Raw genomic sequence first — 13,617 nt, forward strand, 5'->3', positions numbered from 1 at the left:
AGAAGATGTGGCACATATATTCAATGGAATATTACTCAGCCATAAAAAGAAACGAAATTGAGTTATTTTTAGTGAGGTGGATGGACCTAGAGTCTGTCATACAGAGTGAAGTAAGTCAGAAAGAGAAAAACAAATACTGTATGGTAACATATATATGGAACCTAAAAAAAAAATTGTTATGAAGAACCTAGTGGGGGACGGGAATAGTATGCAGACATAGTAGAGAATGGACTTGAGTACATGGGGAGGGGGAAGGGAGAGCTGGGAGAAAGTGAGAGAGTGGCATGGACATATATACACTACCAAATGTAAAATTGATAGCTAGTGGGAAGCTGCCGCATAGCAAAGGGAAATCAGCTCGGTGCTTTGTGACCTCCTAGATGGGTGGGATAGGGAGGGTGGGAGGGAGGGAGACGCAAGAGGGATGAGATATGGGGATACATATATATGTATAGCTGATTCACTTTCTTATAATGCAGAAACTAGCACAGCATTGTAAAGCAATTATACTCCAATAAAGATGTTAAAAAAAAGTATCTCAACAGATCGAAGATACTTCCTTAAGTTTCTAGTCGATGTCTCATTCATCTCATGTACTATTTTATTGAATGATTTTTTGTGAATGTTTTTTATAACTGTAACCTCAGGAGGTGAACGTGATCCTACCTTCAGGGAGATAAAGAATAATCATCTCCTGGGACTCCCCTGGCAGGCCAGTGATTAAGACTCTGCACTTCCACTGCAGCAGGAGGGGGTTAGATCCCTGGTCTGGGAAGTAAGATTCCACATGCTGTGTGTGGTGTGGCCAAAAAAAGAAAAAAAGAATATCTCCTTTTTACTATATTTCAAAATTAAAAGTTTCCCGAGGGACCTCCCTTGGTGGCGTGGTGGTTACGAATCCGACTGACAGTGCAGGGAACATGGGTTCAAGCCCTGGTCCGGGAAGTTCCCACGTGCCGTGGAGCAACTACTAAGCTTGTGTGCCACAACTGCTGAAGCCCACGCGCCTAGAGCACGTGCTCTGCAACAAGAGAAACCACTGAAGCCTGTGCACCGCAACAAAGAGTAGCCACTGCTTGTCTCAACTAGAGAAAGCCCGCACAGCAGTGAAGACCCAACGCAGCCAAAAAAAAAAAAAAAGTTTCCCCAAAATGGGAATATTGTCTTATATAACGTCAATATAGTTAGCAAATTTAGAAATTAACCTTGATACAGTACTGTTTCTAATCTACAGACCTTATTTACATTTTGCCAATCGATTCATAATGTCCTTCATAGCGAAAGACTAAAATATCATTTTTTCTGGTCCAGGATCCAGTTCTGGAATATGCATTGCATTTTATTTTCATGTCTGTTTAATCTTCTTTAATCTGGAGCAGTTCACCGTGCCTTTTTTTTGCCTTCCGTTTTTTGAAGAACACAGGCCAGTTAATTTGGGTTTGTCTGGTGTTTCCTTGTGTTTATGTATTTTGCTAGGGATAGTATGAAGTGATACGCCTTTTTGAGCACATTTTATCAGGAGGCACATCTTTGCTTTTACTATACTTTATTTTATTATTATTTTGTAAAAATATTTATTTATTTGGCTGTGTCGGGTCTTTAGTTGTGGCATGCGGGATCTTCGTTGTGGCATGCAGGATCTTTAGTTGTGGTGCATGGGCTCTTCATTGTGGCATGCGGGCTCCTCTCTAGTTTTGGCGTGCGGGCTCCTGGGCACATGGGTTCAGTAGCAGCACGTGGGCTCTAGAGCGCTCGGGCTTAGTTGCCCCGTGGCATGTGGGCTCTTAGTTCCCCGACCAGGGCTCGAATCCCTGTCTGCTGCATTGGAAGGTGGACTCTTAGCCACTGGACCACCAGGGAAGTCCCTAGTATATTTTAAAAATGGTTTTACTTTTAATACTAATATTATCAGCCCACTTTAGAGATTTTGAAGCTAGGCTTGGTTAATTTCTGTAGAGTTAGAGAGAATTTGCCCACCTCTTATTTTTCTTGCCTTTCCCCTTTCCTCAGATACCCCCAACATTCAAAATCAAAACACCCTATTTATGAATTTTCATTGTGTTTTCTGAGTATCTCCTAAAAATAGAGAACTAAGAGTAAATGTTTCATATTACAGTGACTGGACCTGTTACTGTTAAGTATATGAAATAATGCATTTCTTTTGAAGGCTGCCTGTAGAGCATCCAACACAGCTTATTGAATATTTCAATTTAGAGATAGAAGGGAAAATATTTGATTGTACTAAATGACTTCAGGGCTTTTAAAAAATGCTCAACAAATCAACACTCTTTTCTCTTAAGGAATCCCTGAGCAGGCATTATCTTTATCTTAATAAACATTTAGTATTCCTCTGTTCAAGGAAATTTGTTATTTCTCACATGGGAAAAAGAGGTGAACTCAGTCCAGTTTCCTCCTTTGAGGCGTTTACACTCCAGTAGGGAGTACTCTTGAGTTTTAAACAAGGAACTATTAGCTGAATGTGTTGCTCTTAAAGAGAAGTAAAGCAATATTCAGTGGGTGAAGAGGGGAAAGAGAACCTTCTTTGAGCTTAGAGTTGTGGTCAGATGAGATTGGAAAGTCATCTGTGAATTATTTTGCAGAGACCTTCAAATTCTTGCTTAGGATTTTTAAAAATATGTATTTATTTATTTTGGCTGTGCCAGGTCTCAGTTGTCGCACGTGGGATGTTCATTGCGGCATGTTTAGTTGCAGCATGTGGGCTCTTAGTTGCGGCATGCTTGGGGGATCTACTTCCCTGACCAGGGATCTAACCCGGATTCCCTGCATTGGGAGCATGGAGTGTTACCCACTGGACCACCAGGGCAGTCTCTCTTGCTTAGGCATTTGCACTTTATCCTTATTTATAAACATGGGAAGCCCCTGGATGTTTTGAGCATGGGCGTGACAGATATTTGAGTCTGCTCAACTATACCAAATATACTGGATTCTGCATCCGTGGATTTAACCAAACTCGATTGAAAATATTTGGGGAAAAAAGTTCCAGAAAGCAAAACTTGAATTTGCTGCACATAGGCAACTATTTATTTACTTATTTTTTTTGGTTGTGTTGGGTCTTCATTGCTGCGTGCAGGCTTTCTCTAGTTGCGGCGAGTGGGGGCTACTCTTTTTTTTGGGGGGTGGCTACTCTTCGTTGTGGTGCACAGGCTTCTCATTGCGGGGTGGCTACTCTTCGTTGTGGTGCACAGGCTTCTCATTGCGGTGGCTTCTCTTATTGCAGAGCATGGGCTCTAGGCACGCGGGCTTCAGTAGTTGCAGTGCATGGGCCCAGTAGTTGTGGCTTGTGGGCTCTAGAGTGCAGGCTCAGTAGTTGTGACGCACGGGCTTAGTTGCTCCGCGGCATGTGGGATCTTCCTGGACCAGGGCTCGAACCTGTGTCCCCTGCATTGGCAGACGGATTCTTAACAACTGCGCCACCAGGGAAGTCCCCTGCTTTCTTGATCTTGCCACGTTCTTTGCCTCCTTTCTCCTGTTGAAGCCTCTGCGTTTGGGTGGGGATGGGGTGTGGCATATTGATGAAATGAACTGTATTTAATCAGTGTGCCAAATAGAATGAAACATTTCTTGAAGTTCCTACTGGGAATTACTGATTTGGCCCATGTGAACATGGTGACTGTTATTGCAATTAAAAAATTCTGAATGTTACACAGAGATCACTATTTATACATAAGGTAAAATGTAGGTCTTATTCAAATGTTGCTGCTTTATTACTCAAACTTGCATCTTTTTACCTGCATTAGAGCACTTATATCTTTGTATTCAAAACAGTAGACTGGAATTTGTTCAGTCCTCCATTGTTTCTTCATTGTTTTGGAAAGTGACGTTTTCTGACAAATTCTGAATAGTGTTTATTTGCTAAAGTAGGTACTGTTGGTACTGAGTCTAATAAAACCAGAAATACCTAGGTTCTGCCCTTAAGTGCTTTTAGAATAAAACTAAGCTAATAACACAAGACAAGAAGATATTTAGTGAATTGTATAAACATATTTTTCTGGCAGCAAATATGGAGATAGGTTATACATGCACACTTATGAACTATCAATATAGATTTTTTTTTTTTTGGTTGTGTTGGGTCTTCGTTGCTGTGTGCAGGCTTTCTCTACTTGCTGCGAGCAGGGGCTACTCTTCGTTACGGTGCGTGGGCTTCTCGTTGCGGTGGCTTCTCTTGTAGAGCACAGGCTCTAGGCACACAGCTTCAGTAGTTGTGGCACATGGGCTCAGTAGTTGTGGCCCACGGGCTCTAGAACGCAGGCTCAGTAGTTGTGGCACATGGGTTTAGTTGCTCCGCGGCATGTGGGATCTCCCCGGACCAGGGCTCGAACCCGTGTCCCCTGCCTTGGCAGGCAGATTCTTAACCACTGTGCCAACAGGAAAGTCCCAATACAGATTTTTTTTTTCTTTGCGGTACGCGGGCCTCTCACTGTTGTGGCTTCTCCCGTTGCGGAGTACAGGCTCCAGACGCGCAGGCTCAGTGGCCATGGCTCACGGGCCCAGCCGCTCCGCGGCATGTGGGATCTTCCCGGACCAGGGCATGAACCCGTGTCCCCTGCATCGGCAGGCGGACTCTCAAGCACTGCGCCACCAGGGAAGCCCCCAATACAGATTTTTAAAAAAATTATTTATTTTATTTTTGGCTGCATTGGGTCTTTGTTGCTGCACGTGGGCTTTCTCTAGTTGCGGTGAGCGGGGGCTACTCTTCGTTACGGTGCACAGGCTTCTCATTCCGGTGGCTTCTCTTGTTGTGGAGCATGGGCTCTAGGCACACGGGCTTCAGTAGTTGTGGCCCACGGGCTCAGTAGTTGTGGCCCATGGGCTCTAGAGTGCAGGCTCAGTAGTTGTGGTGCACGGGCTTAATTGCTCCGCGGCATGTGGGATCTTCTCGGACCAGGGCTAGAACCTGTGTCCCCTGCATTGGCAGGCAGATTCTTAATCACTGTGCCACCAGGGAAGTTCCCAGAGACATAATTTAGAAGTTTTTTAGTTTTATAAGTTTATTTAAGTGATGCCATATAATACATATGATTTTGCAACTTCCTTTTTCGGTTCAGTATTGTTCTGGGGATTTTGAGGTAACTTTAGATCTGCACTGTTCAATATAATAGCCATTAACTATCTGTGGCTGTTGAGCACCTGAAATGTGGCCAGTGTGAATTAAGATGTGCTGGAAGTGTATTTGCTCAGAGGATTTCAAAGACTTAGTACAAAAAAAATGTAAAATATCTTATTACTAATTATTTTATATTAATTACATATTGAAATGATGATTTGCATATATTAGGTTAAATAAGATTAAAATTAATTTCACCTGCTTTTTCTTTTTTCAAAATGTTTCTAGAAATTTTTAAATTATATTCGTGGCTTACATTATATCTCTGTTGAACAAACTGATCTGGAATGCTCACTTTTCATTTTATTAGTTTTGAGTTGAATGTGTGTACTACAATTCATCTGTCTACCATTGGTGGGTATTTAGAATTTTTTCTAATTTGGTGCTATTAAAAAGTGTTAGAACATTCTTAAATGTGTCTCCTTTGCACATATGCTGGAGTTTCTTTAGGAGGTCAATTTTATTTTTTATTGTAAGATGATTGCCAAATTGATCTCCATAATGGTTTTACTAATTTACACTTCCAGTGGCAGTTTGAGAATTTTCTTATTCTATAGTTGTTCACCCTGGCCAATGTGGTTTTGTAGACAACTATAACTTAACAGCTGAAGCAAGCATTGGTAATTCTTTAAGTGTGTCAGCTTATTTCTCTTTGTGAATCTTTTGTAATAGTCAGTGCACATAGCCCTTTTTTTCTGCACTATTTATGTTCTGAATAAATAAAAATTGATTTTAAAATTTAGCAGCCATGCTACAGATCCTAATAGGAGGCAGCTGCAATTCCTGCAACAAAAGCATATCTGTCGTTAAGTGCTGTTAGCTTGAGAAAAAACTTCTGGCATCTTTACATGATGGAATACTATACTGCCATTAAAAATTGTTTTAGGAAAATAACGATGCAGGAAAATATTCACTGTGTATTAACAGAGGGAAGAGGTTACAAAGCAGTAAAGTAACCATTCGATTTTGTTAAAAACAATGAAAATGCGTGCTAACATTTTCCCCTATGATTATCTCTACATGGTGGGATTTTACCTGACATTTTATTTTGTACTTCACACTTTTCTTTATATTGCACTTTCTATAGTGGACTTATTAGGGAAGGAGGATGTGGAGGGAGTCCTTAGCAACAATCAGCTAAAACTTCCACATCTGGAATATTATTATAGGCAAGGGAGAGTAAATGAGCTGTAATTGTTCCCATTCTAGATATTAAATATCAGGCTTTCCTTAAGATACAAATGGACCCAACTATATTATTCTATACCCATTGTTTTTCCAGTATTACAGGAAGTTTTCCAAGAATTAGGGATTGTCATTTAACTTCAGTAAGAAGACCATTTGCATTTGATGTGTTCTACTCTTGGGGAAAAGAAATAGTGGAAAAATGGATTATTCTCCAGTCCTTTGGAATAAAATTCAGACAGTTTGAGCTCCGGTCTCAACTTGCTTTCATTTGGAATTACCTCATGTATGGCTAGATTTGGGTTCAAATCCAGTTCTCTTTGTAACCTTTGGAACGTTACCCAACTTTTGCGTTGTTCTTTTATCTATGCAGTGGAGACAGTAATACCTAAATGAAAATCTTTATGAGCTGTATAGCATAGTGTAAGCGCTTAACAAAATTGAGTTGCTTTATCTCCTCCTTTTCTATTTTTCAGAGTGGATGCACTTAATAGCTGGAGACAGAACTGATTAGGTATCAATTTCATGAAAAGAGGTATGAGTAGCTCTGATGTACATATCAAAAAGTAGAGAAGTTACTTATAAGTTGATTCTGATTTTTCATACCTTCCCCCTCAGGTTTCTATCACCTGGAGCATTGAGTTCACTAGATTCTAAAGATAAACCAAACACTGTATTTTCAAAGATTATCTAATCTGTTTATATATCTTTTCCCCTTGGAATGATGGTTTTGTTGCTCTTGTAAAAACATTAATACTATCTCAGACCTTAATCAGCAGTTATCAAAACTCCATTTAGCTAGTGATTGCATTGCAGACTTTATCTGATTCCGTTTTTATTGATTAGGGACGTAAGCTTTATTTTTATCTGGAGAGATTTGCTTTTTATAACTCCCTCAAAATTGAGTAGGAGTCCACAAATTAAATGATTAGCTCAATGGCTTGTAGATGGGCTTCGTTAAAGCACTGAATGCTTAGCTATAGATATAGGAATTATGTGACTTTGTCTTCTCTCAGAAAACCTAGATTTTGTTTTTCTCCCCTTCTTTACCAAAAGAGAAATGAGAATCTTATTTAAATTGGATTTCAGTACTCTTTGCATTACAATATATAGGTATATAGATTCACTCTGATTCAAGTTGTAGAAGAAAATTGATTTTCTTACAATGGGCAAAGTAAAATTGCATTTCTGCTTCATCTGAGGATAGTTTGTTTTTTAACCTATTTAAAACTAAGTTCATTCCCTTTGAGCTAAAATGTACTTCATCCCAATAAAAACTTTCCAAAGGTTTCTTTTTTTGAGGGAACTTAGTATGCTTTTGTTAGAAAATAAAGATAGTGATATAATACTTGCACTTATTAATTTTTGTGTTAAAGTGAATAGAATATATTGAATTTAGATAGATGTGCCTCGAATGGAATAAATCTAAGTTTTTCAAATATTTATGCATATTTCTCACCCTCAACTGATTTTTATTTTCTCTTGATTCTGTATAAAACCATTACACCTTTCTCTTTTAATACAGGGAATATCCGTGGTTCAGTGTTTGCTTTCCCAAGGTATTCTTCAGGAAATTCCTGATTCTCTAGCAAACTTTGCTTTTTAAAATGGAGGTTAGCAGGTGTTGGAAATAAGGTTAAGAGTTTTAACCCTAAAGGAAACTGTATAAAAATTAGATGAAAAAAATTACATGTATGAGAGATTTAAAAGCATTAGGAAATTCACAGTTATAAGGATGGTTCCCCTTTCTTCCCTAGATTATTCCTGGGATACTTAACAGCCTTTCTTTACCATTAGATTGTGAGTTCCTTAGGGTCAGGTATTATGTATTTATTTTTTATTGCAATACTACGTACTCACAATATATTCAGCATTTGGTAAATATTGTAAAATGAATAAGTGAATCTTACTCCTCATGAATAAAAAGTGAAATCTGACTGACTTACGGTTAAAACTCTTAGGTCAGTTTGGGAAGAGTTTAAATGGAAGTTTTTCAGGCAAGTGATATTTGTGAAGCTGACCTGAATTGCCTTTGTTTTGAAATTTTAATGCTTTACAGATGCTTTAAAGGATTTTCCAAAAAGCTTGAACAATTAGAGAGTTATATCTCAACAAAGTTATATCTCTTAAATTAACAAGTATCTGATTTGCTTATATTATAACGTCTGGATTATAGCTCATCTTTCCACTGAGGCATCAGCCCACTGAAAGAAAGAGATTGATATGACTTTCAGATGTTAAAGTCGGACTGGAAAATTAGAAACTCAGGATGTTAGCCTTTTCTGAATCTCTTTTATTTAGTCTTGCGGAATGATAAGAAAATCATTTAATAGTTAAAGAAGATACGATATTTACCATTTATTATTTACGATAATACCATTCTGATAGCTGATATTAGTTTAAAATTTCCAGGATTGGATCCATCAACTGAAAGAAATGAATGAGGAAGTTTAACCAGAGGGACAAGGAATGATTTGTAGTTTTGGGTGGTAAGACTGTCATAGAGTTAGGTTACACATACAGCACAAGATACTCAGATGTTAGGATGAGTACACACAGACTAGGAGCGCTAGTCGTCTTGAGATAGGAGGATTAGAGTTGATGTTGAACAGGTTTGTTTGGTTATTTTCTACTCATCTATCAGAATGTAGAACTTACTGATTTTCTCTTGTTTCTTCTTAGTTGAGTCCTTTCTTCATGCTAATCTTTATATAACTTTAATATCTAAGCATTGTTTATATAATTAGTTCGCTTCTGATCAACTCCTTTTGGATTATTCTGTTTACTTCTATAAAGGGATGTTTTCTACAAAATTTAGAAAGACTGTTCTGCTTTTTAACTCAAATAAGTTAGATCCAAGTTTTTGTGAAAAAAGAGATTGCCTCCTTTTTGCTTTTAGAGAAATGTTCAATGGTACTCAAGAGATTTTTAGTGGCTCTTTGTATTCAGTATACTTATTTATGAAAGACTAACTTTTAATATATCTTCTTGTTTTGGGACTCAAAAAAAAGGTCTTATATTTTAGTAGTGCCTTGTTTGTTGTGGTAAATTTTGGATTCTGTTTTCAGAAAAATAAAATTTATCTTCTAAGATGATTATTCTATGGTGCCCATGCTGGATATGCCCTGTCATCTCATATACTTAATTTTTATGTCCTTAGATGGCTAAGAGGCCTGAATGATTTTTTGAGATGATGTAAAAGAGATACCAGTGTTATTTCCTGTTTCAGTATTTTTTTTGTTCCCCTCCCTTTTCTTCTTTTTGTAAAGGAACAAAAATTTGTTGTATTCCCAGAAATTCTTCAAGTATAAGATGTTAATAACATTTCCCAAGGGTCAAGAGAAGCATGTGGCTTTAAAAAGTCTAGGTCTTTTAGAGGATACCTAGAGGAATCTCTGAAGAATTTAGAGGGTAGATACCATTTAACTTCCCTTATTTGCGGCACAAGTTTTATACCAGACTGTGTGGTACATTGATCCTTCCTATGTCCCACTATAAAATTACTGTTAAACAATTAATGTTAAATAGAAAGAATATTACAATAGTAAGATTCAGGTAGAGTTGAAGGCTGGAAAAGTCTTATTGTAGATAACAGAAATTGTAAAACCATATTGTAAAACCTTGTGCTCTTGTGAACATGAAGTGTGGACACTTGATTCTTTTTTTTTTTTCCTCCGGTACGCGGGCCTCTCACTGTTGTGGCCTCTCCCGTTGCGGAGTACAGGCTCCGGACGCGGAGGCTCAGTGGCCATGGCTCACGGACCTAGCCGCTCCGCGGCATGTGGGATCTTCCCGGACCGGGACACGAACCCATGTGCCCTGCATCGGCAGGCGGACTCTCAACCACTGCGCCACCAGGGAAGCCCTTGATTCTTTTTTTTAATACTGAATGTGGAATTTTTCAGAAGCAGAGCTTCATGAAAGGCTTGATATCCTACGGTGAGATCCTGGGTAGAAGAAACTTGTGCTTTTTCTACATCATTTTTAATATCGTCAATCAGTGTTCACTGCTACTTGGCCTCCAAAGCACCAAAGTAGCTATCTAGTTTGACAGATGAGTTTTAAAAAAGATATAGATAACAGATTTATTTTAATTTCTGTTTCTATTCCGTAGTTTTATAATCTGTGCTGAACCAAAAAATTCAAGCAGTATAGCAGATCGATTACTTCCTATTCACTGCTTTTAAAGCTAAAGATATTCAAGTAATATCCTCAGATCTTGTTAAAACTTTTAGTTTGAGTCAGTTTTTCCCCTAACTCTTGTTCAGGGTAGAAATTGTATGAAAGGTCTAAATTCTAGTGCAATTGCTGTCAAAAGATCTCTGAACAACTCAGCTAATGTCCAAGTCATTTTCTAAAAATTAACAACTTTATTGATGTAAATCACATACCACAGTCTATCCATTTAAAGGGTACAATTTTGTGGTTTTAGTATACTCACAAATCTGTACAGCCATCAACAGAATATTCATCACTCCAACAAGAAAGCCTATACCAATTAGTGGTTACTCCTCATTTTCCCCCATATCCCTACCCCAGATCCTGACAACCACTATTTTATTTTCTATCTCTATGGATTTGCATATTTTGAACATTTCCTGTAAAAGGAATCATACAGTATGTGATCTTTTGTGATTGGCTACATTCATTTAGCATATTTTCAGGGTACATCCATGTTGTAGGATGACTCAGAACTTTACTCCTTTTTATTGCTGAAAAATATACATTCATCATTTCATGGATATTTGGTTTGTTTCTACTTTTTGGTTATTATGAATCATTGCTGCTGTGAACATTTGTGTATAAATTTTTGTGTGGGCATTTATTTTCATTTCTTTTTGGAATCCTGGGTCATATGGAAACTCTGTTTAACTTTTTGTGCAACTGTCAAAACTGTTTTTCAGTTTTGTATTATTTTACAAATAGTAAAGTGTGCTTTTTTTTTTTTTTTGCGGTACACGGGCCTCTCACTGTTGTGGCCTCTCCTGTTGCGGAGCATCTGGACGCGCAGGCTCAGCGGCCATGGCTCATGGGCCCAGCCGCTCCGCGGCATATGCGATCTTCTCGGACCCGGGCACAAACCCTCGTCCCCTGCATCGGCAGGCGGACTCTCAACCACTGCACCACCTGGGAATCCCCAAAGTGTGCTATTTTATGTTCACATCAGCAGTGTATGAGGGTTCCAATTTTTCCACATCCTCACTAATACCTCCTGTTGACCATCTTTTAAATTATACCCATTCTGGTGGGTATGAAGTAATATCTTGTGTTTATTTTTACTGTGGTAAAATATACATAACATAATATTTATCACTTTAACCATTTGTAAATGTGCAGTTCAGTGGCATTAAGTACATTCACAATATGTAACAGTCACCACCATGTGTACCCAAAACTCTTTGATCATCCCCAACAAAAAACTCTGTACCCATGTTGATAGTCTCTTTAATAAATGGTGCTGTGTCAATTGGATATCTACATGTGAAAGAAGGTTGGACCCATAGTTTACACCATATACAACTAAAAATACCTAAATTTCAGAGCTAAAAGTATAAAACTCTTAGGAGAAAACATAAGGACCTTGGATTTGTCAGTGGTCTCTAAATAAGATGGAAACAACACAGGCAAGAAGAGAAAAATATAGATAATACAGACTTCATTAAAATAAAAAATGTGTGTGTTAAAGGACACTATCAAGAGAGTGAAGACAACCCACAGAAATAGAAGAAAATGTATGCAAATCATATATCTGATAAAGATTTAATATCCAGAATATATAAAGAAGTTTTGCAACTCAGCACCAAAAGGACAACTCAGAAAGTGTACAAAGGACTTGAATAGAAATCCCTTTACTTTTTAAAAAAAAATTGTGATAAAATAACATAACATAAACCTTTTGAAGGTGTACATTTCAATAATGTTAAGTACATTTTTATATTGTTGTGCAACCAATCTCCAGAACTTTTTCATCTTGGAAAACTGAAACTCTGGGGACTTCCCTGGTGTCCAGTGGCTAAGACTCCACGTTCCCAGTGCAGGGGGCCTGGGTTCAATCCCTGGTCAGGGAACCAGATCCTACATGCTGCAACTAAGAGTTCACATGCCGCAGCTAAAAAGATCCCACATGCCGCAACTAAGACCTGGCACAGCCAAATAAATAAATAAATATTTTAAAAGAAAAAATAACACAAACTCTACACCCTATAAACAACAACTCCCCATTTCCCTTGGCTTCCCTTTACTTATAATCATTGTCTTTATATTTAAAGTGGATTTCTTGTAGACAGCATATATTTGGGTCTTGGTTTTAGTCCTCTCTGACATCTGACTGTATCCACCTCACACTCTCTTAGTTGGTGTACTTAGATTATTCACATTTTAAGTGAATTTTGATATAGTTGGTTTAATATCTACCATGTTTGTAACTTTTCTCTTCATTGTACTTGTTTTTTACCTTCTCCTTTTTTGTCTTTTTAAAAAATATTTATTTATTTATTTTATTTTTGGCTGCATCAGGTCTTAGTTGCAGGATCTTTGTTGTGGCATGTGGGATCTTCCGTTGCGGCGCATGGGCTTCTCTCTAGTTGCTGTGTGCGGGCTTCTCTCTAGTTGTGGCGCATGGGCTCAGTAGTTGCAGCGCGGGGGCTTAGTTGCCCCGTGGCATGTGGGATCTTAGTTTCCCGACCAGGGATGGAACCCACGTTGCCTGCATTGGAAGGCGGATTCTTAACCACTGGTCCACCAGGGAAGTCCCTTTGCCTTTTTTTTTTTAAGTCTTTATTGAATTTGTTACAATGTTGCTTCTGTTTTATGTTTTGGTTTTTGGCTGGGAGGACCAGGGATCGAATCCACACCCCTTGCGTTGAAAGGCAAAGCCTCAACCACTGGACCGCCAGGGAAGTCCCTGCCTTTGTTTTGTTTTGTTTTTTTTAACATCTTTATTAGAGTATAATTGCTTTACAATGTTGTGTTAGTTTCTGCTGTATAACAAAGTGAATCAGCTATCCTGCCTTTGCTTTTAATTGAACATTTATATGATTTCATTTTCCTTCCTCTTTTAACTTATAAATTATACTTCTTTAAACATTTTATTGGTTGCCTTATAGTTTGCAATATGCATTTATAACTAGTCTAAGTCCATTTTTAAATGACACTGTACCACTTCACAAGTACTGTAGATAGCTTATAATAGTATTCCCAATTCCTCTCCTTATCCATAAGCTATAATTATCCAATGCATTTTTGCTGTTATTAGTTTGGACAGTTAACTATTAGGTCAGTTAAGAATAAGAAACATAGGGGCTTCC

The 13,617-nt window shown here is 38.1% G+C and overlaps 1 protein-coding gene across 16 annotated transcripts in view; it reads left to right on the forward strand.

Annotated features, from left to right (window-relative positions):
* The window catches only part of ATRX (ATRX chromatin remodeler), a 242,762-nt gene that overhangs the window by 14,817 nt on the left and 214,328 nt on the right, over window positions 1-13,617 (forward strand). For 7 of the 16 annotated variants that reach the window (XM_060001641.2, XM_060001639.1, XM_060001646.1 and 4 more), the window contains one exon: window positions 6,787-6,845. The exons of the other annotated variants lie outside the window; for them this stretch is intronic. In XM_060001641.2, coding sequence (XP_059857624.1) covers window positions 6,836-6,845 — 10 coding nt within the window. In that variant the 5' untranslated portion in view covers window positions 6,787-6,835. The remainder of the gene's footprint in view (window positions 1-6,786; window positions 6,846-13,617) is intronic. 16 annotated transcript variants of the gene reach the window in all.

The sequence above is a fragment of the Delphinus delphis genome, chromosome X, assembly GCF_949987515.2.
Source record: "Delphinus delphis chromosome X, mDelDel1.2, whole genome shotgun sequence".
NCBI lineage: Eukaryota > Metazoa > Chordata > Mammalia > Artiodactyla > Delphinidae > Delphinus > Delphinus delphis.